The sequence below is a fragment of the Eubalaena glacialis genome, chromosome 20, assembly GCF_028564815.1.
Source record: "Eubalaena glacialis isolate mEubGla1 chromosome 20, mEubGla1.1.hap2.+ XY, whole genome shotgun sequence".
NCBI lineage: Eukaryota > Metazoa > Chordata > Mammalia > Artiodactyla > Balaenidae > Eubalaena > Eubalaena glacialis.
The window spans coordinates 31,800,796-31,826,517 of NC_083735.1; the positions used below are offsets into that span (position 1 = coordinate 31,800,796).

General features: G+C 34.4%; 1 protein-coding gene across 1 annotated transcript in view; it reads left to right on the top strand.

Annotated features, from left to right (window-relative positions):
* The window catches only part of LOC133081281 (A disintegrin and metallopeptidase domain 3-like), a 103,814-nt gene extending 79,255 nt beyond the window's left edge, over positions 1-24,559 (top strand). Inside the window, exons 14-20 of the mRNA XM_061177367.1 lie at positions 98-293; positions 792-882; positions 2,661-2,853; positions 10,687-10,770; positions 12,853-12,967; positions 21,805-21,961; positions 24,505-24,559. Of these exons, the coding sequence (XP_061033350.1) occupies positions 98-293; positions 792-882; positions 2,661-2,853; positions 10,687-10,770; positions 12,853-12,967; positions 21,805-21,961; positions 24,505-24,559 (891 nt within the window). The remainder of the gene's footprint in view (positions 1-97; positions 294-791; positions 883-2,660; positions 2,854-10,686; positions 10,771-12,852; positions 12,968-21,804; positions 21,962-24,504) is intronic.
* The last annotated feature ends 1,163 nt before the right edge of the window (positions 24,560-25,722 follow it).

The following is a 25,722-nucleotide window of genomic DNA, read 5'->3' on the forward strand; positions in this document are numbered from 1 at the left end:
ATGGAAATGATAGTTACAAATACAATGCTCCTATTTAAATTTTTATATTTTGTTTTACTACTTTAAAAACAAATATTTGGTTTTCTTTGTCTCACAGATAGCTGAAAGAGGACTTGTATGTAGGAAAAGCACGGATATGTGTGATTTTCCAGAATTTTGCAATGGGATAGCTGAGTTTTGTGTACCTGATGTGAAATCTGCTGATTTAGAACTGTGCAATAATAAGACTGCGTTTTGCTATCAAGGAGTATGCCAAGATACAGATAAACAGTGTGCGGAGTTGTTTGGAAAATGTAATGGTTGTATTTTTTTTCTGAGGTTTATTTTTAAACTATATTTGTTTCTTAAGTCAATAATGCACCCTATAGCCATAATAATAATTATTGCTTAAATCTAAATTTGGAGATAAAATTGCAAAACAAAGCATCTTTGACCTATGTCAGGAGGTAAAATAGATCTAGTAAGTACGAGACAAAAAGAATAGGATATTAGTCAAGTTTCAGGTGATTGGTGGAAATGGAGTAGACTATTAGAATTACAGATAAGTGAGCAAATGATTGTTTTATTTCTTAATCATTTCTGGACGATAATAACAATTTCTATTCTCGAGTAGGTAGTTTTTAGTTAAGTGTTTCTCCTTTGTATATAGCCAGTAGATGGCACCAAATATTTATAGTAGATGACACTGCCTGGGCTTTGTTGTCTAAATGTCTTTGTATAAATTTACCATGCTTTTAATTTTTAATGTTCTTTTTTAAGATGAGTAATTGAAACTTTATTTATATTTTCAGTTTCGAAGGGGGCTTCTGCTCTATGTTCACAAGAAGTGAATATGCATACAGATGACTTTGGAAACTGTTATGGTCGTTTTTGTAATTATCGGTGTGTATTTAGAAAAATATACATTTTCCAAATGCACTGTATGTGTATGTGTGTGTACTGCAAAGAATCACTTAATACAAATGAGAGATGAATATAGTATATAAAGATAAATTAATATGGTGCACTTCGTAAGATGGTGTGTGTTCTTTTTTTTTAATTATTTTTTAACATCTTATTGGAGTATAATTGCTTTACAATGGTGTGTTAGTTTCTGCTTTAAAACAAAGTGAATCAGCTATACATATACATATATCCCCATATCTCCTCCCTCTTGCGTCTCCCTCCCAAGCTCCCTATCCCACCCCTTTAGGTGGTCACAAAGCACCTAGATGATCTCCCTGTGCTATGCAGGTGCTTCCCACTAGCTAGCTATTTCACATTTGGTAGTGTATATATGTCCATGCCACTCGCTCACTTCGTCCCAGCTTACACTTCCCCCTCCTCGTGTCCTCAAGTCCATTCTCTACATCTGCATCTTTATTCCTGTCCTGCCCCTAGGGTCTTCAGAACCAGTTTTTCTTTTTTTTTTTTTTTTTTTTTAGATTCCATATATATGTGTTAGCATACGGTATTTGTTTTTCTCTTTCTGACTTACTTCACTCTGTATGACAGACTCTAGGTCCATCCACCTCACTACAAATAACTCAATTTCATTTCTCTTTATGACTGAGTAATATTCCATTGTATATATGTGCCACATCTTCTTTATCCATTCATCTGTCGATGGATACTTAGGTTGCTCCATGTCCTGGCTATTGTAAATCAAGCTGCAGTGAACACTGTGGTACATGACTCTTTTGGAATTATGGTTTTCTCAGGGTATATGCCCCGTAGTGGGATTGCTGGGTCGTATGGTAGTTCTATTTTTAGTTTTTTAAGGAACCTCCATATTGTTCTCCATAGTGGCTGTATCAATTTACATTCCCACCAGCAGTGCAAGAGGGTTCCCTTTTCTCCACACCCTCTCCAGCATTTATTGTTTGTAGATTTTTTGCAGATGGCCATTTTGACTGGTGTGCGGTGATATTGTCACCTTATTTTTGATAAAGGAGGCAAAAATATACAATGGAGAAAAGACAGCCTCTTCAATAAGTGGTGCTGGGAAAACTGGACAGCTACATGTAAAAGAATGAAATTAGAACACTCCCTAACACCATACACAAAAATAAACTCAAAATGGATTAAAGACCTAAATGTAAGGCCAGGCATTATAAAACTCTTAGAGGAAAATATAGGCAGAACACTCTATGACATAAACCACAGCAAGATCCTTTTTGACCCACCTCCTAGAGAAATGGAAATAAAAACAAAAATAAACAAATGGGACTTAATGAAACTTAAAAGCTTTTCCACAGCAAAGGAAAACATAAGATGAAAAGAGAACCCTCCAAATGGGAGAAAATATTTGCAAATGAAGCAATTGACCAAGGATTAATCTCCAAAATTTACAAGCAGCTCATGCAGCTCAATATCAAAAAAACAAATGACCCAATCCAAAAATGGGCAGAAGACCTAAATAGACATTTCTCCAAAGAAGATACACAGATTGCCAACAAACACATGAAAGGATGCTCAACATCACTAATCATTAGAGAAATGCAGATCAAAACTACAATGAGGTATCACCTCACACCAGTAAGATGGTGTATGTTCTGAATAGCTTTGGTGTTATGCTCTGAATAACATTGTGAATTATCCTCATGTTTTGAACTGTTATTTAAACAATATATTGTGTTGCTAAGTGACATATGGGTAATTTTTTCTGTGTTATATTACAGGGATATCTATTGTGGAAAGTTAGTTTGTCTCTGGACACGTACAGAAGTAGTGCCATTTAAAAATTTTGATACTCAGTATACTTTCCTTGGAGGCATTGTGTGTCTAAGTGCACATCTAAGAAATTCGGCACCAATAACCTTCCAAGACGATTATACCTATGTAAAGAACGGCACTATGTGTGGTCCAAATCAGGTAAACACAAATTCTTCTTGATTCTATACATGGTGTGTGAGCGTCTTAGTGTCTGTGTAGGTGTGTTTGTGTATGAGAGAGAGAGAGTGCACTTAAGATGTTTAATTTGTAATTGTTACCAATTTTGGTTACTGCATCATGATCTTAAGCCTTAAAGGTCAAAATTTCTATTGATCAAAGGAACACTTGCTTTACTTTTTGTCATTTTTCATTATGAATTTTACCGTAGATATTTAAAGTTGTTTTCTCACACTTGAGTATCTTACTTAACCTCTTTGTTAGGCCAACATCTGTTCTGCAATAATTTGTGTAAAACAGGGAAGAGAAAAGAATCAAATAATACACCCCAAAAGCAGGTCAGAAAAACCTGAATAATAAGAACAACAAAGAGAATTAATTTGATTGTAATAAAAGTAAAATATTTATTTGCTCATTAGCCTACTTCCCTAATTCTTTTTCCAAAAACACAATATACTTGTTAACAATTTGCCCTTTCTCAAGACACAAGAATAAAACAGAGTTTAAGCTTTATTTGTTTTTCTTTTTGTTAAACATTTGAAGAAACATAATAGATGATTTAAACTAGTACCATTGAAAATTTAGTTGACTAACGTAAAACAGTACAAATTATCTCACATTTAAATTTAAATAATTTAAATGGAGGTATAATATTTTAAGAAAAGAAAAAATAAGAGAAAAATGGAGGTGAATAGTAAACTTATCTCAGAATGGGAAAAGATATTCTCACATAAAAATAATGAAGTAATCACAAAGTAACATACTGGTGCTGACTACATTTTAAAGTAATATGCCATCCCTTTGAAGATCATTTAAAATAAAGTGCCAGAAAAACAGAAATATAGATCAATGGAACAGGATAGAAAGCCCAGAGATAAACCCACTCACATATGGTCACCTTATTTTTGATAAAGGAGGCAAGAATATACAATGGAGAAAAGACAGCCTGTTCAATGAGTGGTGCTGGGAAAACTGGACAGCTACATGTAAAAGAATGAAATTAGAACACTCCCTAACACCATACACAAAAATAAACTCAAAATGGATTAAAGACCTAAATGTAAGGCCAGACACTATAGAACTCTTAGAGGAAAACATAGGCAGAACACTGTATGACATAAATCACAGCAAGATCCTTTTTGACCCACCTCCTAGAGAAATGGAAATAAAAACAAAAATAAACAAATGGGACCTAATGAAACTTAAAAGCCTTTGCCCAGCAAAGGAAACCATAAACAAGACGAAAAGACAACCCTCCGAATGGGAGAAAATATTTGCAAATGAAGCAACTGACAAAGGATTAATCTCCAAAATTTACAAGCAGCACATGCAGCTCAATATCAAAAAAACAAATGACCCAATCCAAAAATGGGCAGAAGACCTAAATAGACATTTCTCCAAAGAAGATACACAGATTGCCAACAAACACATGAAAGGATGCTCAACATCACTAATCGTTAGAGAAATGCAAGTCAAAACTACAATGAGGTATCACCTCACACCGGTCAGAATGGCCATCATCAAAAAATCTACAAACAATAAATGCTGGAGGAGGTGTGGAGAAAAGGGAACCCTCTTGCACTGTTGGTGGGAATGTAAATTGATACAACCACTATGGAGAACAGTATGAAGGTTCCTTAACAAACTAAAAATAGAACTACCATACCACCCAGCAATCCCACTACTGGGCATATACCTTGAGAAAACCATAATTCCAAAAGAGTCATGTAACACAATGTTCATTGCAGCTCTATTTACTATAGCCAGGACATGGAAGCAACCTAAGTTGCTGTCCATTGACAGATGAATGGATAAAGAAGATGTGGCACATATATACAATGGAATATTACTCAGCCATAAAAAGAAACGAAATTGAGTTATTTGTAGTGAGGTGGATGGACCTTGAGTTTGTCATACAGAGTGAAGTAAGTCAGAAAGAGAAAAACAAATACCGTATGCTAACACATATATATGGAATCTAAAAAAAAAAAAAAAAAAAAAGAAAAACTGGTTCTGAAGACCCTAGGGGCAGGACAGGAATAAAGACGCAGATGTAGAGAATGGACTTGAGGACACAGGGAGGGTAAGCTGGGACGAAGTGAGAGAGTGGTATGGACATATATACACTACCAAATGTGAAATAGCTAGCTAGTGGGAAGCAGCTGCATAGCACAGGGAGATCATCTAGGTGCTTTGTGACCACCTAGAGGCGTGGGATAGGGAGCTTGGGAGGGAGACGCAAGAGGGAGGAGATATTGGGATATATGTATATGTATAGCTGATTCACTTTGTTTTAAAGCAGAAACTAACACACCATTGTAAAGCAATTATACTCCAATAAAGAAGTTAAAAAAAAAATACACTTGGAAAATAATATCACTGTAAAAAAAACCAAAAACAAAGTGCCAAAATGTTTACTAAAGTATGGCAAAGTAAATAAATAAATTCATTAACTAATTTAATCATTCATTAATTAGAAAGAAAGCACTCTAATGGCGTCTATGCGTGGCATAACACCAAAAAAATAATTTTGTGTTTGCCCCTGGTTTCTGGCACAAAGATCCTAAACCCCTTGGAATTACCTGACTGATAAGAATTTTTTTGTTGTTATTCATAATGAGCCCCTTCCAATCAAACCGAATTTATGCTAATGGAGTAAGAGGGTGGGGCATCTAGATGGCTTCAGGATGGTGCTGGTTACCAGAAAGACCAACTGATTAGAGGGATGGAACTTTTAGTTCTACTCACAACTTCCACTAAGGAGAGTAGCATGGCTGGAGATTGAACTCTGTAGAAACTTGGAACACTGAGATCAGGGAGCTTCTAAGTTGGTGAAATAAAAATGAATATCCAACAATTGTGTTCGTCTAATCAGTTAGGAATTGAAAATAATAATTGATGGTGAGAAGCACAACTTATTATCATCCTAAACCAAGTATACATTAGCCCATACTTTCTGGAAAGTGATTTAGAAATGTGTAAGAAGTCAAATATATTATCACATCTTTTTGTCTATTTTTGAAATTTTTTACTGTATGTTACTATATTTTTCTACATTATTGAAATATAACATTATACTAGCTTCACATGTACATCATAATGATTCGTACTTGTATATATTTCAAAATGGTCACCACAAGTCTAATTAATATCTGTCACCATATGTAGCTATAATTTTTTTCTTATGATGAGAAATTTAAGATTTACTCTCTTACCAAGTTTCAAATACAGAGTACAGTATTAGTAACTGTAATCACCATACTGCACCATACAACCCCATGACTTATTTATTTTTATAACTTGAAGTTTGTGCTTAACCTCCCAAATCCCACCCCTGGCAACCACCAATCTCCCAAATCCCACCCCTGGCAACCACCAACCACCAATACTCTGTATCTGTGAGCTTGGGTTGTTTTGTTTTTATTCTTCTTAGGATTCCACATATAAGTCAGATTATACAGTATTTATATTTCTCTGTCTGACTTATTTCATTTAACATAATGCCCTCAAGGTCCATCCATGTTGTCACAGCTAGCAAGATTTCATTTTTTTATGGCAGAAAAATATTCCGTTGTATATATATACTATATTTTTGTATATATACTATATTTTCTTTATTCATCCACTGGAGGACACTTTAGTTGCTTCTACATCTTGGCTATTATAAGTAATGCTTAAATGAACATTAAGATGCAGATATATTTTTGAGTTAGTGTTTTCATTTTCTTCAGATAAATACCTACAAGTGGAATTGCTGGGTCATGTGGTAGTTCCATTTTTAACTTTTTGACAAACCTCTATACCGTTTTTCATAGTGGCTACACCAATTTACATTCCCACAAACAGGAACAAGTGTTCCCTTTACTCCAGTTCTAAGCCAACACTTATTATTCCTTGTCCTTATGATAATAGCCATTCTAATATCCTAGAAGAATAAGAGAAAGAACTTAAGGATGGAAAAGTATTTGAGGAAATAATGCCTGTAAGGTTTTCAAAAGGCATAAACCCACAGATGCAAGAAGCTGAAAGTACATGATATAGAATGAACCCAGTGAAATCCAGTAAGATACAGCATAATAAAATTTCTGAAAACTAACGACAAAGAAAACTAATCTTAGAATTAGTGAGAGTGAAGCAGCATCTTATATACTGGATAAACACAATTACAGTAACATTTGGAATAAAACCATATGGGCACTAGACATACAAATACTAATAGAAAATTGCTACGCTAGGTAACTAGCCTTCTATCATCCCACATAACATTTAAATTCAGCAAATGTCCTGTGGAAAAATGAGCCATTTATTTAAAAGACCTCTGGTTTCTCACACCAGCCCTGTTTCACCACTAAAAGCATTACAGGTTATCCATTTCTCCTGCAAGATTCTCTGCCTGGGAAAGTCCAGTCATTAGCCCATGCCCAACTGGGCAATGTCCCCATGGAGGGAAAAGGAAAAAGAAAGGGGGGATGGGAGAGGAAGGGAAGGAAAGGAAAAACAAAGACTTTGACTTTTCCTGCTTGGTCTGGAGGAGCTTTAAGCTGGCAGTGACTTTTTGATCCCACACCACTTTTAATAAAAATTCTAATTGGCAGCTCTCTCTATGTGACTGAAGTTTGTCACATTGTTACCAGGGAGTAGGTTCTTGTCTCATCACAGGAAGAATTCAGAGACAAGATAGGGAAGTCAAGAAAGCAAAGCAATGATTTATGTAAGCAATAGTATGCTCTCAAGGGGAGAGCGGGCAGGCTCAGGTGAGTAGCTGCCCTGAGTTTTTTGGCAAGCCAGTTATGTGGGGCGTAGAAATGAAGGGGTGGAATATTCAATGGGGAGGGAAGGGTTTAGGGTCAAAATTCCCTGATTTTTATCCCAGCTCCACCTTCCCGAGGGTAGGAGGGATTTTTGTCCTTATTTAGCCTTGATTGGAAGTGTCATGGAGTCAGTGCATGATGGAAACTTATTATCTGCAAGGTAATTTTACTGTAATGAGGGCCTAATGACAACAGGTTGCATTGAGATGCCACAGATTCCTGCTTTTTCCCACCTTTCTTTGTCTGCTTCCAGGACATTTATCACCCCAAAATGTGTGGTTTCCTGTCTGTCTGGAGGTTTCTGCTTTTCTTTTGTCTGCCTGTGGGCTCCCGCTGTTTACAAGATGTATGGTTTCCTGCCATTTGGCCTGTGTCCCCCCACCCTGCTCTAATAATATGACAGTCTCTATTTTGGAAGCTGGCTTTTAGGCCGTGGTACTTCCAGTAGTTTAATTGGATAGTACCAATTCTAGAGGACAGACCACTGGACAAGCCCGTATTCTGTAGTCACCATTAATTCAATTGCTTTATGAAACAAAATACTCTTCTAAATTGTCTCCCTTGGGATAAAGTGTTGTGTTGACTGTGTTCTGTAACTGAGAGAAGGAGGGAGGTGAGTAATGGATACTGAGAGCTAACTAGTTCTGTGGTTTTGTGCGCAGACTTCCATTGATAGTTCCACATTTTAGCCACCCTTTCCCATCTTGCCCTTTCAGCTCTTCTTCCTGTTTTTCCTTAGGACTCTGAGGCTGCAGCTCCTCTAAAGCAGTGTGAGGCTGATCACCTAGGCTCTCCCCTTTGCCACTGTGTTCCCTGTGGTTGCTTTCTCACTTCATCTCATCCAACAGTGACCTTCATTTTATTTCAAAATCCCAGGAAGTCCTTTACTCTCTCATCTAAATGTCTCTTTCTGGTTTTCCTTTACTCTCATTTATTGGGAAAAGGGGGGCTATTGTGGGTGCCAAGTCTGTGAATTTGAATTGGAATCATTCTGTGGTTATTTTAAAAAGTCATCAAGGATATACTTTATGTTCATTTGTTATTCTACAGTGTTCAGTTGTTTTCAGAGAGGTTAGATGGTAAAGGCTTCTTTACCACATTCTCATCAAATGTGGGTCCTTTGTAAAAATCAGTCTATCAATTGATAGATAAGAAAAGAGAGAAAAAGAGATTTTATTTCTTATCTATCAACATAAAGAAGAGTATGTCTTCCTTGTCAATCATAATAAAAATTATAAATGTTATAATCCTAAATGTAATACTGTAATATATTAAGTGATTAATATATTACATGAAGATAGGTATTATTCCAGCAATGCAAGTTTGCTCAATATTGGTTGTGATAGAAGGCTTCTTTGAATTGTTTATTTAGAAGACAGAACAGGAGTTTATCAAACTGATTGTAGCTCATATAAGTAGGTGAGGGGTATTAAGCATATCTTCTTAACATAATCATTTCAAACTTGAAGAAAAATGTCTGGGGCATGTAATTGTCCAAAAATAGATAAGCTAATCAATGACTGAACGAATAAAATTAACTGTCTTTTCCTTACCCATTCTTATACACAGAACTGTATGAAAACATGCTCACATAACCCAAGTTTTTCTCCTCAGGAAATATTTTTTTAGTTATATCAAGGATTTTTTTTTTTGAACTGTGATGTGATTTCTTCTGGGACACTATTAGTGTTTCTTTTTTAAAGAGGGAAATCTTATGTGTTAGTTAATATTCAAAACACTGTCCCAACCACTGACCAAGGCTAAGTATTTTCATAGTGTCTTTTGCTTTTCCTGTCATTACAAAAGAGCCAGCTACAAATCGATCTGTTTAGTTGAAAGAAATTATATCAGAAACATGGTTCTTAACTTTTCCTGGCTTATTTTTCTCCTAAAAACAAGCCAGGGAAGTATGACTGGTATTGCCTCAATGACAATGTTAAGAACACTAGAATGAAAATAGTTTTGTGGGCAGGTAATGCTGGTTTGTCCAACATTTTCTTATCCTTGCTGGCTTTATCAGAGCACTTTCAGTTAATGAACAAGCTGATATTTGTTCTTTCCTTAATTAGCAATGGTGATAGAAAATAATGATATTTTTAGACTATTCATCAGATAGGGGGTATTCTACCAGATACTTAAGAAAATCCATCAGATAGTAGATTCTCCCAAAGATAGTCAAATTAAATTGAAATTTGAATAGACAAATATTAACATAGAGTCTACATAGAAATCAGGTTAAATAAATAAATAATTAAGATAATATCCTATATTTAGTGAGCGTTTACTGTGTGCCAAACACCGCTTTTGTTCCTTTATCCGTAGCAAGCTATTTCACCTTCATAACCTTGAGATAGTTATAATTATTATTCCAAATTCAAAGATGGATAAACTGAGGTAAGGAAGATTAAACAAATTTCTCAAGGTCACCTTTCCTAATGCAAAAGATAAGAGATATGGTCATTAAAGTTGGGAAAAACATATAAAAATGACAGGAACACTGGTATTGAGCATTGATCATTGGGCTCTGTGAGTAAAGTAGTTCTTATACTGAATATTGGCTCTGTCAGTCAGTGGTGGTGTGACCTTAAAAGTATACATTTACTTCTCATCAAATATAAAATGAGGATGAAAATATCTCCTTCACAGGGTCAGTATGAGTATATATTATAAAAATATATAGAAAGTGCAAAGACAGATCCTAGCTCATTACCAACAGTCAATACAAGTTGGCTCTTTTTGTACTTATACCAATTAATATCGATAAATGCACAGTTCTGCTCTCTCAAGGGAAAAAATGGTTTCTGATTCTCAAAATACGATATTTGATAAGGTAACAACACACCATTTGACTCCAAGTTCTTTTATTAGAATGAGCAGATCTGAAATCCAGATTCATCTGAGGTATATATATCTTGTGCATCTAATTTTCATACCAAGTACAATTGTTCAACTCTTGACTTGAAATTTAAAATTTTTGTCGTTGGTGGTTGTTTTCACATTTTAGTTTTGTAACAGAGGATCTTGCACAGACGTCACTGTCCGCTCAGACGCAACTTGTGTCTCCAAAATAAAGTGCCATGGACATGGGGTATGTATAATGGTTACTCTATTTTTAAGTATAGTTACTTTGATCCATGTCAATAACATTTTTCAGTATAATAATGCTTACAATTATTTGAGGTGTGGAAGTGTATTTGGAAAATTGAAATCGAATAAGAAAAGCAGACTCCATTATTCATACGTATATATGTGATTTATGTGTTCAATCAGATCATATAGTCTTCATGAGCAAATAATTTCCTTTGAACTTTGTACTAAAATTCAATATGAAACAATCTATTATTATAATGTTAGATTAAGATTATGAAATTTTGGAAATGAGCTCATTAAGGATTACACATATACATTTATACATACATAAAAATATTACTTATAATTGAGTGTATGTGTACTGATAAATATTTAAACACACAATATATATTATACATATTACTTATAATCTCATATTTTTATGGGAGCAGACTTTCTTGTTCATTATGATCTGCTTCATCCTTGAACAGCTTCAGTGTGTTTCCCTGCATGTCTCTTCCTTACTATATTTGAAAAGTTATCCACTGATGGACTTTCAGATAATGTTAAATTTTTACTTAACTATTGTAACTAATGGTACAGTGGACACTGTTGTACCTTCACCTTTGCACATTTATCTGACTTCTTAAATTGTTAGCAGTGAAATCTGATGAGCCAAATATATGTACCGTTTAAATTTTCATTAATATTATATTGTCTTCAAGAAATATTATACCAGTTTTTGGTCTCACCTGTAAAAATGCATATTTTTATATGCATAAAAAAAAAATGCAGGGCTTCCCCGGTGGCATAGTGGTTGAGAATCTGCCTGCCAATGCAGGGGACACGGGTTCGTGCCCTGGTCTGGGAAGATCCCATATGCCGCGGAGCGGCTATGCCCGTGAGCCACAACTACTGAGCCTGCGCGTCTGGAGCTTGTGCTCCGCCACGAGAGGCCGCGACAGTGAGAGGCCCGCGCACCGCGATGAAGAGTGGCCTCCGCTCGCCGCAACTAGAGAAAGCCCACGCACAGAAACGAAGACCCAACACAGCCAAAAATAAATAAATAATTTTTTTTTTAATGCATTTTTTTTTTATATGCATAAAAAAATAAAAATGCGTATTTCCTCATATTCTGGTCAGACTAGTTTCTCTGTCTTTTGAATCTCTTCAAACATGCTAAATCCATTGTTAACTTGCATTTCTTTAGTAATTAATTATACAGTCCTTAAGTATGTATGGTCACATTTTCCATTTGCATTTCTATTTGTCCATCCATTGTGAAATTATCTACCAGGTAATAGAAATTTTATAAACTTTGTAAGTTTTTCCAAGCATGTCTTTGGCTTTAACTGTGTGACTAGTGTCTCCTGCCATACTGATGCTTCCTATTTTATATAGTAATCCAGGAGAAAAGTGACCTGTGTGTCTTTTAAAAAATTTTTCTCCCAGATCACTTACATGTCCTATTATTTACAGTTTCTTTTCTGTTTCTTTCCTCTCTTATTTAATTTTAATTAATTTCTTGTTAAGTTTTTCACGAACCTATTTCTAGATTCTCTATTCTGTTTCTGGCCCTTCTTTCAATTCACCAACCAGATCACATTTATAGATATTTTCTAGCCTTCCTATTTCTAGCCAAATAAATTTTGCTATCTATGTCTATTAAGAATACTTCTCCCTTTTGTTTTTCCCCATTTTTTTTTTTTTTTTTGTAAAAATTGGCTCTTATCTTGGCTAATTTTTTTGAACTAGCACAATTCATAGTATATTTAAACTCCCACTATTTTATAATTTCTAGCTTCATAATTCCTATGCCTTTCTAGAATAAGTCATTTCAGTTGTATCAGAATATTATATACTTTTATTTAAAAGTACAAGAGATAAATAAGAGAAAATCTCTGGGACATTTGAAAAGATATTGCATGAATATTATTAATTTTTAATTTAAGAATTGCTTTCCACATTAATATAGAAAACTACCTATAATATACTAAATTATAGTACTTTAATAATTTACATTGACTAAAAATAGCAAATAATGTGTTTAATTTCTATCTTATACATCAAATGCACTTTTTAAATTTGGTTTTGGTTTTAGGTTTGCAATACTCGCCATAACTGTCACTGTGATGTTGGATATGCTCCTCCACAATGTGAACCAACGCCTTCATCACCAGGAGGAAGTATCAATGACGGGTTTTGGCTTACGTCAGGTTAGTATCCAGATCACCGTACTCCAACAGGGCCTTCTGCACTTAGAGGAATAGTATACACCTCCACGGTCTGTGTGGCTGTTGAGCACCTAGCATGTGGATAGTGCAACCAAGGAGCTAAAGTTTCCATTTTATTTCACTTTATCTAATATAAATTTAAATAGTCACTTGTGATTAGTAGCTACTAAATTAGGCAGTGCAGCTCTAGATCATATTGTCAATCAAAATGTTGTATATGGTTTAAATTCAAATCTAGACATGAACACTTTAACAGATCTTCTCTTAATTTTAACAATGGTTTCCAGAACTTTTCTATTTGTACAACAGAGTTTTCTAGATAGGTATAGTTAAATGATAGAATAGGTGATAGTTTTATTATATAGTCTGTATATTCCAAGGATGTTAACTGTTGTGATGTGCTAGTTCACAACAGAGTTGCCTCTTTCAAGTTTTAACTCTACTATTGAAAGGTACAAAAAATAAAGTCTTCCACATCCAAAGTATATGGATAGTAGATGGCACAAAACATTTCTTCATTTATTTGGTGAACATTCGTGAGCAACTGTAGCATGTTTGATTTTTCTAAACTTCACAATGTGAAACTCTCAGAACACTGTAATTCCATTAAGGTCTTTCCATCATTTGTGCTTCTGTTTTGTGCTTCTGTTTTTATTTATTTTATTTATGTATATGTTGTAAACCTGACAATACAGCATTGTATTTGCCTTAAAATAGGCAATGAAATGTTAAAGAATTTTAATGTAAATATTTACATTTATCCCAACCTATTTACCATTTTCTAGGGCTTTTCAACTCCTCCAGCACATTCAAATTTCTGTGTGGGTCATTTCCTTTCAACCTGTAAAACTCTCTCTTGTATTTCTTTTTGTGTGTACCTTGTAGTGATCAACTGTCTCAGCTTTTGTCTTTAAAATGTTTTCATAATGTCTTAATTTGTGAACGGTATTTTCACTGGAAGTAGAATTGTTTCTTTCAGCAATGTAAAGATGTAATCCCATTGTATCCTGGTTTCCATTTTGTGATGAGAATGCAGCCGTCATTCTTATTATTCATCCCAATAATATAATGCTTCTTTCATTCCTTGTCTGAGTTTCAGACTTACTTTATATCTTTGATTTTCCATAGTTTCACTATGGTTTACCAACATCAGTTTTTCTTTGAATTTATCTTGCTTGGTTTGGCTGAGATTCTTGAATACAGAGGTTGGTGTATTTCTGGAAATTTTGAAAAAATTATTAGTCATTGTCTCTTTTTTAATATTTATTTTTTATTAAGAATATTTTGCTTTTTAAAAAATTTACACACAGTAGCATTCCCTCCATGGTATATAGTTCTATGAGGATTGAAAAATGTATGTATTCCGTTCCCACCACCACAGTCATGATGCACAACAGGTCCATCATCTCAGATCTTCCCTCTGGCTGCTGCCCTTTGTATTCATCTCCCACTGCCAGTTCCTTGCAACCAGTGACCTGGTCTCTGTCACCATAGATTTGCCTTTTCTAGAATGTCTTATACCAGAATATCCTATACAGCATACATGCATTTGAGATTCATTCTCATTGGCATATGTTTTAATAGTTCATTCTTTATTACTGTTAAGTAGCCTTCTATTGAAAAGATGAACTATATAGTTTGTTTATCCGTTCACACATTGTAGGGTATTTGAGTTGTTTCTAGATTTTGGCAATTTTGAATAATGCCGCTGTAAACATGTACACATAGGCTTTCGCCTGTATTTAAGTTCTCACTTTTTGATGGGTAAATACGTAGGAGCTTTTGTCTATATATAAGTTCTCACTATAATACCTATAAGTGAGATAGCTGGATCGTTTACTCAGTGTATTTTTTTTAATGAGTGTATTTTTAATTTTTTTAAGAAACAGCCAAACTATTTTCCAAAGTGGCTTTGCCATTTTCCTTCCCTCCATTCATCTGTGAGAGTCCCAGTTGCTCTGCACAGATGATCCACACTTCACAAGCATTTGGTATTGTCGTTTTTGGTGGTTCTGTTTGATTTTTTTTTGCCAGCTTTAGATGTGTAATGATATCCCACTGTTATTTTTAGTTAGCTTATTATGTTGAAATAATTATACACTCATAAAGAGTTGCAAAAAAATTTAGAGGGCTGTCTTACGAATCCTTTACTCAGCTTCAGTCAATGTTAACATGTTTCAGTACTACAGCAGAATATCAAAACCAGGAAATGGACATTGATGAAATACACAGACTTTATTCACACTTCACCAGTATACATACACTTATCTGTGTATACGTGTGTGCATGCATTCACATGTGCGTATATTTCTATGCAATTTCACCACATGTTCAAATTTGTGTAACCACCATCGCAATCAAGATATAGAACTGCATCATCACTACGTGGCCCCTGATATTGTTACTCCTTTATATAGCTACACCGATTCCCTCTTTCCCCTTTCCGAACTCTTGGCAACCACTAAACTGCTCTTCATCTTTCTAATTATGTTATTTCATGAATGTTATGTAAATAGAACCATGTAGTTTGTATCTTTTTGAGATTTTCTTTTCCTCTCACTTCATTCCTTTGTATTGATGACTAGTATTCCTTTGTATATCTGTATCATATTTTGTTTAATTATTCACCCATTGAAGGACATTGTGTGGATGGCAATTTTTAGTTATTATGAATAGATCTGCAATGAAAATTTGTGCGGAAGATTCTGCATGAAAATAAATGTTTAATTCTCTGGGAAGCATGGCCAAGAGTGAAATTGCTGTGTCTATGGTAAGCCATTGATAATTTTAAAAGCAGCTGCCAAGCTTTTTGCAAAGTGGCTATATACTGTTTGACATCCCCACCAGTGATAAACGAATGGGTTTTTTGCAGCCTTGCCAACATTTGAAGATACGACTATTTTTTTTTGCCATTCTATTGGTGTGTTTTAATATCTCATTGTGTTTTTAATTTGTACTTCCCTAATGGATAATGATAGTGAATATCTTTAATGTGTTTCTTTGGCACCTGCATATCCACTTCAGTGAAAAGTCTGTTCATATCTTTTTCCCATTTGCTAATTGTATTGTTTATTAAATGTTGAGTTTTCACATAAACATCTATTTTGTGGGATTTGTGATTTGAACATATTCTCTCCAAGTGTTTTTTCTCAGACCGAAAGGTGTTTTTTTTCCAATTCTTATTTTGATAAGCTCTTCTTTTTTTCCTTTTTGGATCTGTGTTTGGTGTCAAGTATATGAATTCTTTGTCAGTCTTAAGTCTTGAAATTTTTTGCTATGATATCTGTAAAAGGTATAGATTTATGTTTTATATTTAAGTCCATGATCCATTTTGAGTTACTTTTTATAAAGGGTGGGAGATTAATTTTCCGATTTATGGGTGTCAAATTGTTCTAGCACAATTCTTTGAAAAAGCTGTCTCTTGTCCACTGTGTTGATTTTGCACCTTTGTTAAAAATTAATTGGACATTTTTGTGTTGATGTATTTCTCAGATGTCTATTCTGTTCCATTGATCTCTGTGTCATTCCCTCCACCAATACTACACTGTTTTGATTATTGTAGTTATAGGGTAATCTTGAACAGCAGGAAAAGTGAGTCTTCCCATTTCATTCTTCTTTTTCAAAATGGTTTTGGCTATTTTAAGGTTTCTCCTTTCCATATACATTAAGCTTGTCTATGTTTACAAAAGAATTTTGCTGTGATTTTGATGCAAATTGTGTTAAACCTATGGATCAATTTAGGAAGTTTCACATTTTTATTATTTACTATTGAATCTTCCAGTCTATGAACACAGTATTTCTTTCCATTTATATGTCTTCTTTAATTTCTTTCATCATAATTTTGTAATTTTCACCAGATACTGTACATTTTATTATTTCATATTTGTTATCTCACTTTCTTTAGAGCTACTGTAAATAATGTTGTACTATAATAGAACATATTTTTATTTTATATTTATAAACACCAATTAAAATGATTAATCAATGTTTATCACTCCTACATCATCTAACTCCTTTCAGTCAACTTTGCATGTATATTTGTCCACTTGTGAATCATATCAAATAAATGTTCATGCCCCAATGTAATAAAAGGTGAAAAGATACTATTCTAGATCTTCTTTACAATACAGAACGTTCTAGGTATTTGTGACAAAATATTACATGCTGAAGTATGATTAACTGGATAAGAATATCATATTTCCTTTTTGTTACTAGAAATATTCTGTTCATTCATTGATTCTTCAGTTGGAGGAAAATTATGATAGCATCGTCCACTCTGATGACTTGTAGTATGAGATTTCATTTGGATGATCAATTTCAACATCACCATTATAAAGTTTAAAAACAAGAGCCCTGGAGGTGCTCTTTTGTACCTTCCTGAAAGTTGATATATTACTTGGGCAACAAAATTAGAAAACTGAAATTTGCCAATGGAAAAAATAAGGTGTCCAGAAATAAAATCTCACATATGCAGTCTAATGATTTTCAATTAGGATGCCATGACCACTCAAGGGAAGAAAGGACGGTCTTTTCAACAAATAATATTGGGATAACTGGATATGAATATGCAAAAAAATGAAGTTAGACCCTTACTTACACCTTAAAAAAAAATTAACTCCAAATGAACCAAGGATTTAAATGTCAAGAGCTAAAACTATGAAATTCTTAGAAGAAAACAAAGGGGGCAATATTCATAACATTGGATTTAGAAACGATTTATTGAATATGACACTGAAAGCACAGGCAACAGAAGAAAAAAGTAGATAAATTAGAATTTTATAATTAAAAACTGTTGTGCATCAAAGGACACTATTGATAAAGGAAAAAGCTAACCCACAGAATAAGAGAAAATGTTCACAAATCATATATCTGATGAAAATTAATATGTAGAATATGTAAAATATTCCTACAGTGCAGCTACAAAGAAACATAAAATCCAATTAAAAATGGCAAAAGACCTGAATAGACATTTCTTCAAAAAAGATACACGGATGGACAATAAGCACATGCAAAGTTGCTCAATGTCACTAATTGTTAGGGAATTGCAGGTCCGAACTCCAACTAGATACTAATCCAAACCTATTGGGATGGCTATTATTTAAAAATTTCAGAAAATATCAAGTCCTGATGAGAATGTGGAGAAATTGGAACCCCTGTGCATTGCTGGTGGAAATGTAGAAGTGCTGCAGCCCGTGTGGAAAATGGCATGGTGGTTCCTCATAAAATTAAACATAGAATTGCCATATTATCCTGAATTTACACATCTAGGTATATACCCCAAAGCACTGAAAGCATGGACTCACAGATATTTGGACACCCATGTTCTTAGCAGCATTATTCACAATAGCCGAAAGGTGAAAACACTCGAATGTCCATCAACAGTATACACATATGGTGGTATATACATACAATGGAAAATTATTTAGCTTTAAAAGGGAATGAAATTCTGACACATGGTACAATATGGATGGAACTTGACAACCTTATGCTAACTTAAATGAGCCAGTCACAAGAGGACAAGCATTGGATGATTGTGCTTTTATGAGGTACCTACAGTAGTCAATTCATAGGGACAAAGTAGAAAGGTAGTTGCCTGGGGCTGGAGGGAGGGGGAATGGTAAGTCAATGTTTAAAGGATTGAGTTTCAGTTTGGGAGGATGAAAATGTTCTAGAGTTTGATGGTAATAATAGATGCACAAAGATGTGAATGTACTTAATGCCATTGACTGTACACTCAAAAATATTTAAAGTAATAAATTTCGTGTGTTAAGTATTTTACCACAGTAAAGCAAAATTGTCAGGCAAAAATTCCATTTTATGACATCACCAAAAATAATACAATGTTTAGATATAATTTTATGGAAAGAAGTGTAAGATATACACTGAAAGCTAAAACTACATTATTGAAAGAATGATCTGCATAAATGTAAAGACATCTCCTGTTAATGTATTGGAAGATTCAATATTGTTATTACTCTCAATACTCTCAAAATTGATCTACAAATTCAACACAATCCTTAACAAACCCAAGCTGTCTCTTTTGCAGAAACTGAAAAGCTGATCTTAAAAGTCTTACAGAAATTCCAGCAACACAGAATAGTAAAAACAATCTTGAAAACATAGTTTTCAAGAAAACTTGAAACTGAAAACACAATTCCAAAACATATTACAAAGCTAAATAATCAAGACAGTGTAGTACTGTCCCAAGAATAGGACAGATATTTAGTTCAATAGAAGAAAGAGTCCAGAAATAAAGCTTAATGCTAACAGTCATGGATTTTTGACAAAGATGCCAAAACAATTCAAAGGACAAAGGATGGTCTTCTAAAACAATGGTGTTGGGACAAGTAGATATCCACATGCAAACGAAGTTAGATTACTGCATCACAAGGTTCACAAAAATTAACTGAAATTGGATCATAGATCTAAATGTAAGAGCTAAGGTTATAAAACACTCAGAACACATATTAGTAAATCTTTGTGGCTTTGGCATAGGTGTGTTATCGAAGACACCAAAGCACAAGTGAAGAAAGAAACAATAGACTGATTGAATTTCATCAAAATTGAGAACTTTTGTGCTGCAAGTGATACAACCAAGACAGTGAAGGACAAACTACAGAGTGGGAGAAAATATTTGTAAATATTATATCTCATAGGGGGCTTGTGTCCAGAATATATAAAGAACACTTACAAGTCCATAATAAAAAGACAAATAACCCAATTAAAAATGGGAAGGGATTTAGGGACTTCCCTGGTGGTGCAGTGCTGAAGAATCTGCCTGCCAATGCAGGGGACCCAGGTTCCCGGGGACCCGGGAAGATCCCACATGCCGTGGAGCAACTAAGCCCGTGCGCCACAACTACTGAGCCTTCGCTCTAGAGCCTGCGAGCCACAACTACTGAAGCCCGTGCGCCTAGAGCGCGTGCTCCACAACAAGAGAAGCCACCACAATGAGAAGCCCGCTCACCGCAACGAAGAGTAGCCCCCGCTCGCGGCAACTAGAGAAAGCCCGCGTGCAGCAACGAAGACCCAACGCAACCAAAATAAATAAAAAATGGGAAGGGATTTAAATAAACACACCTCCATAGAAGATATACCAATGGCCAAAAAGCCCATGAAAAGATGTTCAACATCTTAGGAGAATGCAAACCAAAACCACAATGAGATACTACTTCACACTCATTAGGATAGCTATTATAATAAAAAACACAGGCAACAAGTACTAGTGAGGATGTGGAGAAATTGGGATCTTCTTGATGCTCTTTTTACCACTACTGCTCAAACTCTGGTATCTCTTTTCCACTCTCACCCCAGTAAGAGCTGCTGTCTAATTAGGTTCAGATTGTCTCATACTATGTATGTATATATACACATATATATTCCTTATCCTTCTGCCAAGGACACCTGCAAGGATCCCCTTAACAGTTTTGGAATCCTTAATTTGCAGAGCAACTTTCTGTTCAATGCTGCACCCTTCAGGTTCCCACCATTTCTTCTGCTGTGAACTCTGTCTTCTGCTCCGTGGGAATGCTGTACTTTGCTTAGGACTCCAATTCTCTGTTCTGAGATCAGCAAATTATCCATAGGTAGAATTGTATTTCCATAAAATCAACATCATGTTTTCTTTTCTTCAGATATTATAGTTCTGTGTTTCCTGTTGACTTCCAGAAACCGTTTCCTTCATGTTTTATCCTGTTTCATATTTTTATTATTTGACACATTTAACGGAAAAATTTCATCATGCCCACAAGTGGAAGCTCCCAATCTTTCTTCCTTAGAGTAATGGATATCTCCCAGTTAATCTAATAGTAATCTCTTTAATCAGTCTTTGGAGTAATTAAGCACATGAGAAGGAAGCTCCACTTGCAACATGATAATTTTAGTAAAGATGGATTAAAGGAGAATGGACCTTTTCTGATGGGTGAGGCCAGGAAAGGAGAGCTATAAACTGTTGAGTTCTACCATAGCATGAGACTGCTGCATGTTTGATTAGTTTCAATATTTTTGCATATATTTGCTAATTTATTTCTTATAATACATAAAACTTCCTAAATCACTTTCTTTAAGGTAAATTACTTCTAATCAACATATAATTGGACTGTGTATGTGTTTCAACATCACCGATCCTTTTGTCTTTTTGAGGGGGCATTAAATTCATTTACACTTAATATCCTCAAAAGTTGCTTTGGTGGTAATTCTGATTGCTTGATATAGTTTTTTGTATTTTAATTGTCTGGTTTATTTCTTTTGCTTAACTGGACCAAGTTTCCATAGCTTTAGTTTTCTGGTTTTATGTAATGTCTTTATAATGCCAAGAGGAATATCTATTTTTCTAATTAGTACAGTCAAAATTAAAACAATATCACTTTATACATCTATTATGTAAATTAACCTAGTCTACTATTGTTTTTTTAAAATTAGCCTCAGTTATGTCAAAAATTTTCCATAAATAATTTTTAAAACAGTTCTTTTTTTTCTCTATATTTTAAATGGAAGAACCTATTAGATGAAAATATCAATCTAATGTGTTCTAAGTAGCAGTCCATAGAAGGGAATATGATAGAATAAAATATATTAGGAAATTAGCACATAAATATTAAATATACAAAGATTAAAAATAAATTTTATATATATATATATAGACAGAAATATATAATGTACTTTGGGGCATAGTCACAGAATACTGGAAAACACTTTTAAATTTAAGTTTATTCACTCTATGATTATATTATTTGAATTCCAAAGTTTTATAATTCAAATTATTAATATGCTTTGAATACCATTTTTGAAAAAGTTAAAAGGTACTCTTATGTTTTCAGGTAAAAGTACAGACATGTTGGTAAAACGACGTGGTGCTTCTCGAAAAAATGGCCTTGTGATCAGTTTCTACGTTGTCCTGCCTTTCCTCATTTTAATTCCCATCATTGCTCTTAAATGGAATAAAATGAAGATATTTTGGAGTACAGTAAGTGGAGGGTAAGTAAACTCATTATCTTTATATTTAATATTAAAAATGATTTAGGAGAAAATTCAAATATTATTCAGAATATTATAAGTAGGGACTCTTGGATGGATTGGGTAAATGTTTAGAAACATACCAAATTTTTTTCAGATTTCAGGCAGGTGGGTAAGTTTCATGTTTATATAGGCCCAGGAACAACTGAAGTTACTCAATAAATCCTCAGTACCTTTCGAATAGAAAGCCATGTTGGCTGTAACTGCTTTAGAAGGTCTGTCTACTTCCCAAGCAACCCCGTTTCCTTGCACTGACGTTCACTTGTGCCAAGAAGATTAATAGAGACAGAGCAGCATAGAATAAAGAAGGTGAAGATTAATAGAGACAGGGCAGCATAGAATATGGGGAAGGTGAAGATTAACAGAGACAGGGCAGCATAGAATATGAGGAAGGTGAAGATTAACAGAGACAGGGCAGCATAGAATATGGGGAAGGTGAAGATTAATAGAGACAGGGAAGCAGAGAATATGGGGAACCTGAGAAAATATAAGATGGCAAAGAATGAGGGCGAGAACACACATAGGATACTGCCCATTTTACACATAATTAATATCACTCATGTGTTTCTAAAATTAGAATTAAGGCACTTGGGCAGCTTTTCCTTTTTTTTTTTTTTTTTTGTAGAACAGAGCTTGATTAGGTCTTTTTTTTAATGAGGTATAATTAACATATGACCTTATATTAGCTTCATGTTTACGGCATAATGCTTTGATATTTGTATATATTGCAAAATGATCACCACAATGAGTCTAGTTAATATTTGTCACCATACATAGTTACAAAAATTTGGTTTTCTCCTGATGAGGACTTTCAAGATCTACTCTTTTAGCAAGTTTCAAATGTGTAATTCGTTATTATTAACTATAGTCACCATGCTGTACATTATATCCCCATGACTTATTTTTTTTACAACTGGAAGTTTGTACCTTTTGACCCTCTTTACCCATTTTGCTCACCAGTCTCTCAACCCATTTTTCTGACAACCACCAATCTGTTCTCTGTATCTGTGAGGGTGTTTTTTTTTTTAGATTCCACATATAAGTGGGATCATACTTTGTCTTTCTCTGTCTGACTTACTTCACTTTCATACAACTTTTTTCTTTACTGTAACACCAATACAAACCACAACTTGCTTAGTGAATATTTCGGAAAATGAGAATGCAGAAGCGAGGGTAAAGAAGTGAGTCTCGTTTCTTCATTGTAAAGGAAATCATTTTTGTTTCTCATTTGTGTAGCCAGAGACAAAATAATGGTATAATATTTCAATCAACACCTCTACTTCCCAAGTTAGTTAATCTTATTTATGAACAAGTTAGCAGCGACCAGGTAATTCAGGGTAGTGTTCTGCAAGATTCATCAATCATTCAACTGTTATAAACTGACTTAATTGAATGATATCTGACATGTCTTCCTGTGCTCTTACTGAAGACCTCTTGGACAAATCTGAATAGTTGCAAGAACTCGACCTGACTTTGGGAAGAGATGGTAGAGTAAGGTACCACTGATCATAAAGAACAAAGTCTGCTCATGACAGCCTAAATTTTAGAGCAGCAGTAAATGGTTTCAGGGCTGCAAGGGCAAGAAATGATGTAGAGCTGAAACACAGAAGGGTGGTAAGGACCTGGATGGTTATGAACTAGGCCATTGTCTCCATCACCCAAAGCCTTTACGATTGACATCGTCTCTTCTTGCCCATGTCTATTCTCTCCAAGATGACTGCTCTGCTTACACATGGCCCAGAGTACCTATCTCAACTCTTTCTAGTTTCATTTTCAAGTAAAAATCCCAATAATCTGCCAAAACCAGTGCCTGTTAGTTCATTTTCTCAAGAGACAGAAGGAAATAACTGTGCAAGTGTATCTCATTTCAGCCAGTGTTCTGTCTGGATTTATAATCCTGAGTTAGGTGTTCAAGCCTGATTTCATCATCTGTGGCCAAAGAATTGTAGCCATTTAGTAGGAACCTTTACACCATGATATTCCTCTTCAACAGGAGCTGAGTGTGTATAGGAGCCAAAGAATAAATGGAGGCTGTATAAATACCACAAAGTGTAACTAAGCATAGCTAACAGAGAGGCCTCATTAAGGACCTCATCAACAGAAGTGAAATAATAACTATTCACGTAGGTATTTGATAGAAATCATATAACTGAAGTTATGATAATTTAAGAATTTACATGTAAATTATCTGTTTGATTTGGAGAAGCATGATCATAGATATTTTAATATTTCATCCAGTCTTCCATGTAGACAAAATAGAGAAAAGTAATAGATGGATTTTTAGTTTGAAATTTTAAAAGTGCTTAACATATTTAAAAGGTAGGCTAACCTTAGGAAAAAACCAAACACTAGAATATATGATCCCTGAGTGGCATATAGAAAGCAAAGTGGATATTGGTACATATTAATTGAGTAATTAGGACAAATCTAGCTTTATTACTTTTCTTGACTTTAAGATTACAGTGTTTGCTAACCTTAAAAATAATTCTGTTTCTTTCAAACAGATCTCTATCAGAAGACAGCAGTAGGAACAGTAACAGCAACCTGTCTTACAGTTAAAGGTGAAGTAAAGGAATCAAACTATTGACAAAATGATATAATTCATTAAATACTTTAAAAAATATTTTAACAGTACCTCAGTATAAGGAAGGTATTATTCCCATATTTCATCATTTTGATTTCTATTTGTTGCTATCATAGACTAAAACAAAGCATTTGATGTTAATTTTATTTTATACTTATTTAGAAACATTTAATGTTAACTCACATTAGCCACAGATTTATTAACCAACATCTTTGTAAAAAGAAATGACTTCAAAGGGATTTTTAATATTTTCTTAAAATATTTATGTGCAGTCATGCATTTGATTGGTAGATTTAACGTTCTAACAAAGAGGTTTACACAGGTTGTCTCCCAACACTTGTATTTATTCCTCACTAACAATAACTCCCGGGTTATTGTTCTCCTTATTTATTTTTTTTAAACTTTTTCATTTTGTATTGGAGTAGAGCCGATTAACAATGTTGTGATAGTTTCAGGTGCACAACAAAGCAACTCAGCCAAACATATACATGTATCCATTCTCCCCCAAGCTCTCCTTCCATCCAGGCTGCCACAGAACATTGTATTCTCCTTATTTTAGGAATAAAGAAACAGACATAAAGAATGTAAATAATTCCGCACATGTATAGAATTTTAGTGAGTTTTTTGAGTTTGAGTTTGACAACCAGACACCAAGGTTGAAGCTGTTAAGAACTCTGCAATTTTGCCACATATCTTCTGATACAAGACTGGCGATGGGGAATGGAATTTACACTTATTGAGGACCTAGAGGATGCCAGGCAAATGCTAAATGCACTCACCCTCCAAGGCAGAAGAACAATTCTTTACTGTCAGATGGGATAAAGGAGGCTTCTGTATATGCCATTCAAATTTCTAACTCATATGTGTAAAGAAATCGTGATATTTGACATATTAGACTTATCCCTGGCAGTAAAGGAAAACAATCAAAAACTCATCTAAGTTGTGAGATCCCAAGTTCATATCTTTACTTACCTGCCATATCTGACTTTGATGGAGAATAAAGTCAGTGGGTCTCTGTTTCCTTATCGGCCACCAAAGAAATCATTTATGACTCCTTACCTCAAAGTAAAGTAGTCTTATTTCTGCCTAGACCAACCTCTACCTCTTCTCTGATTACTTTATTAAAAGCCCACATCTT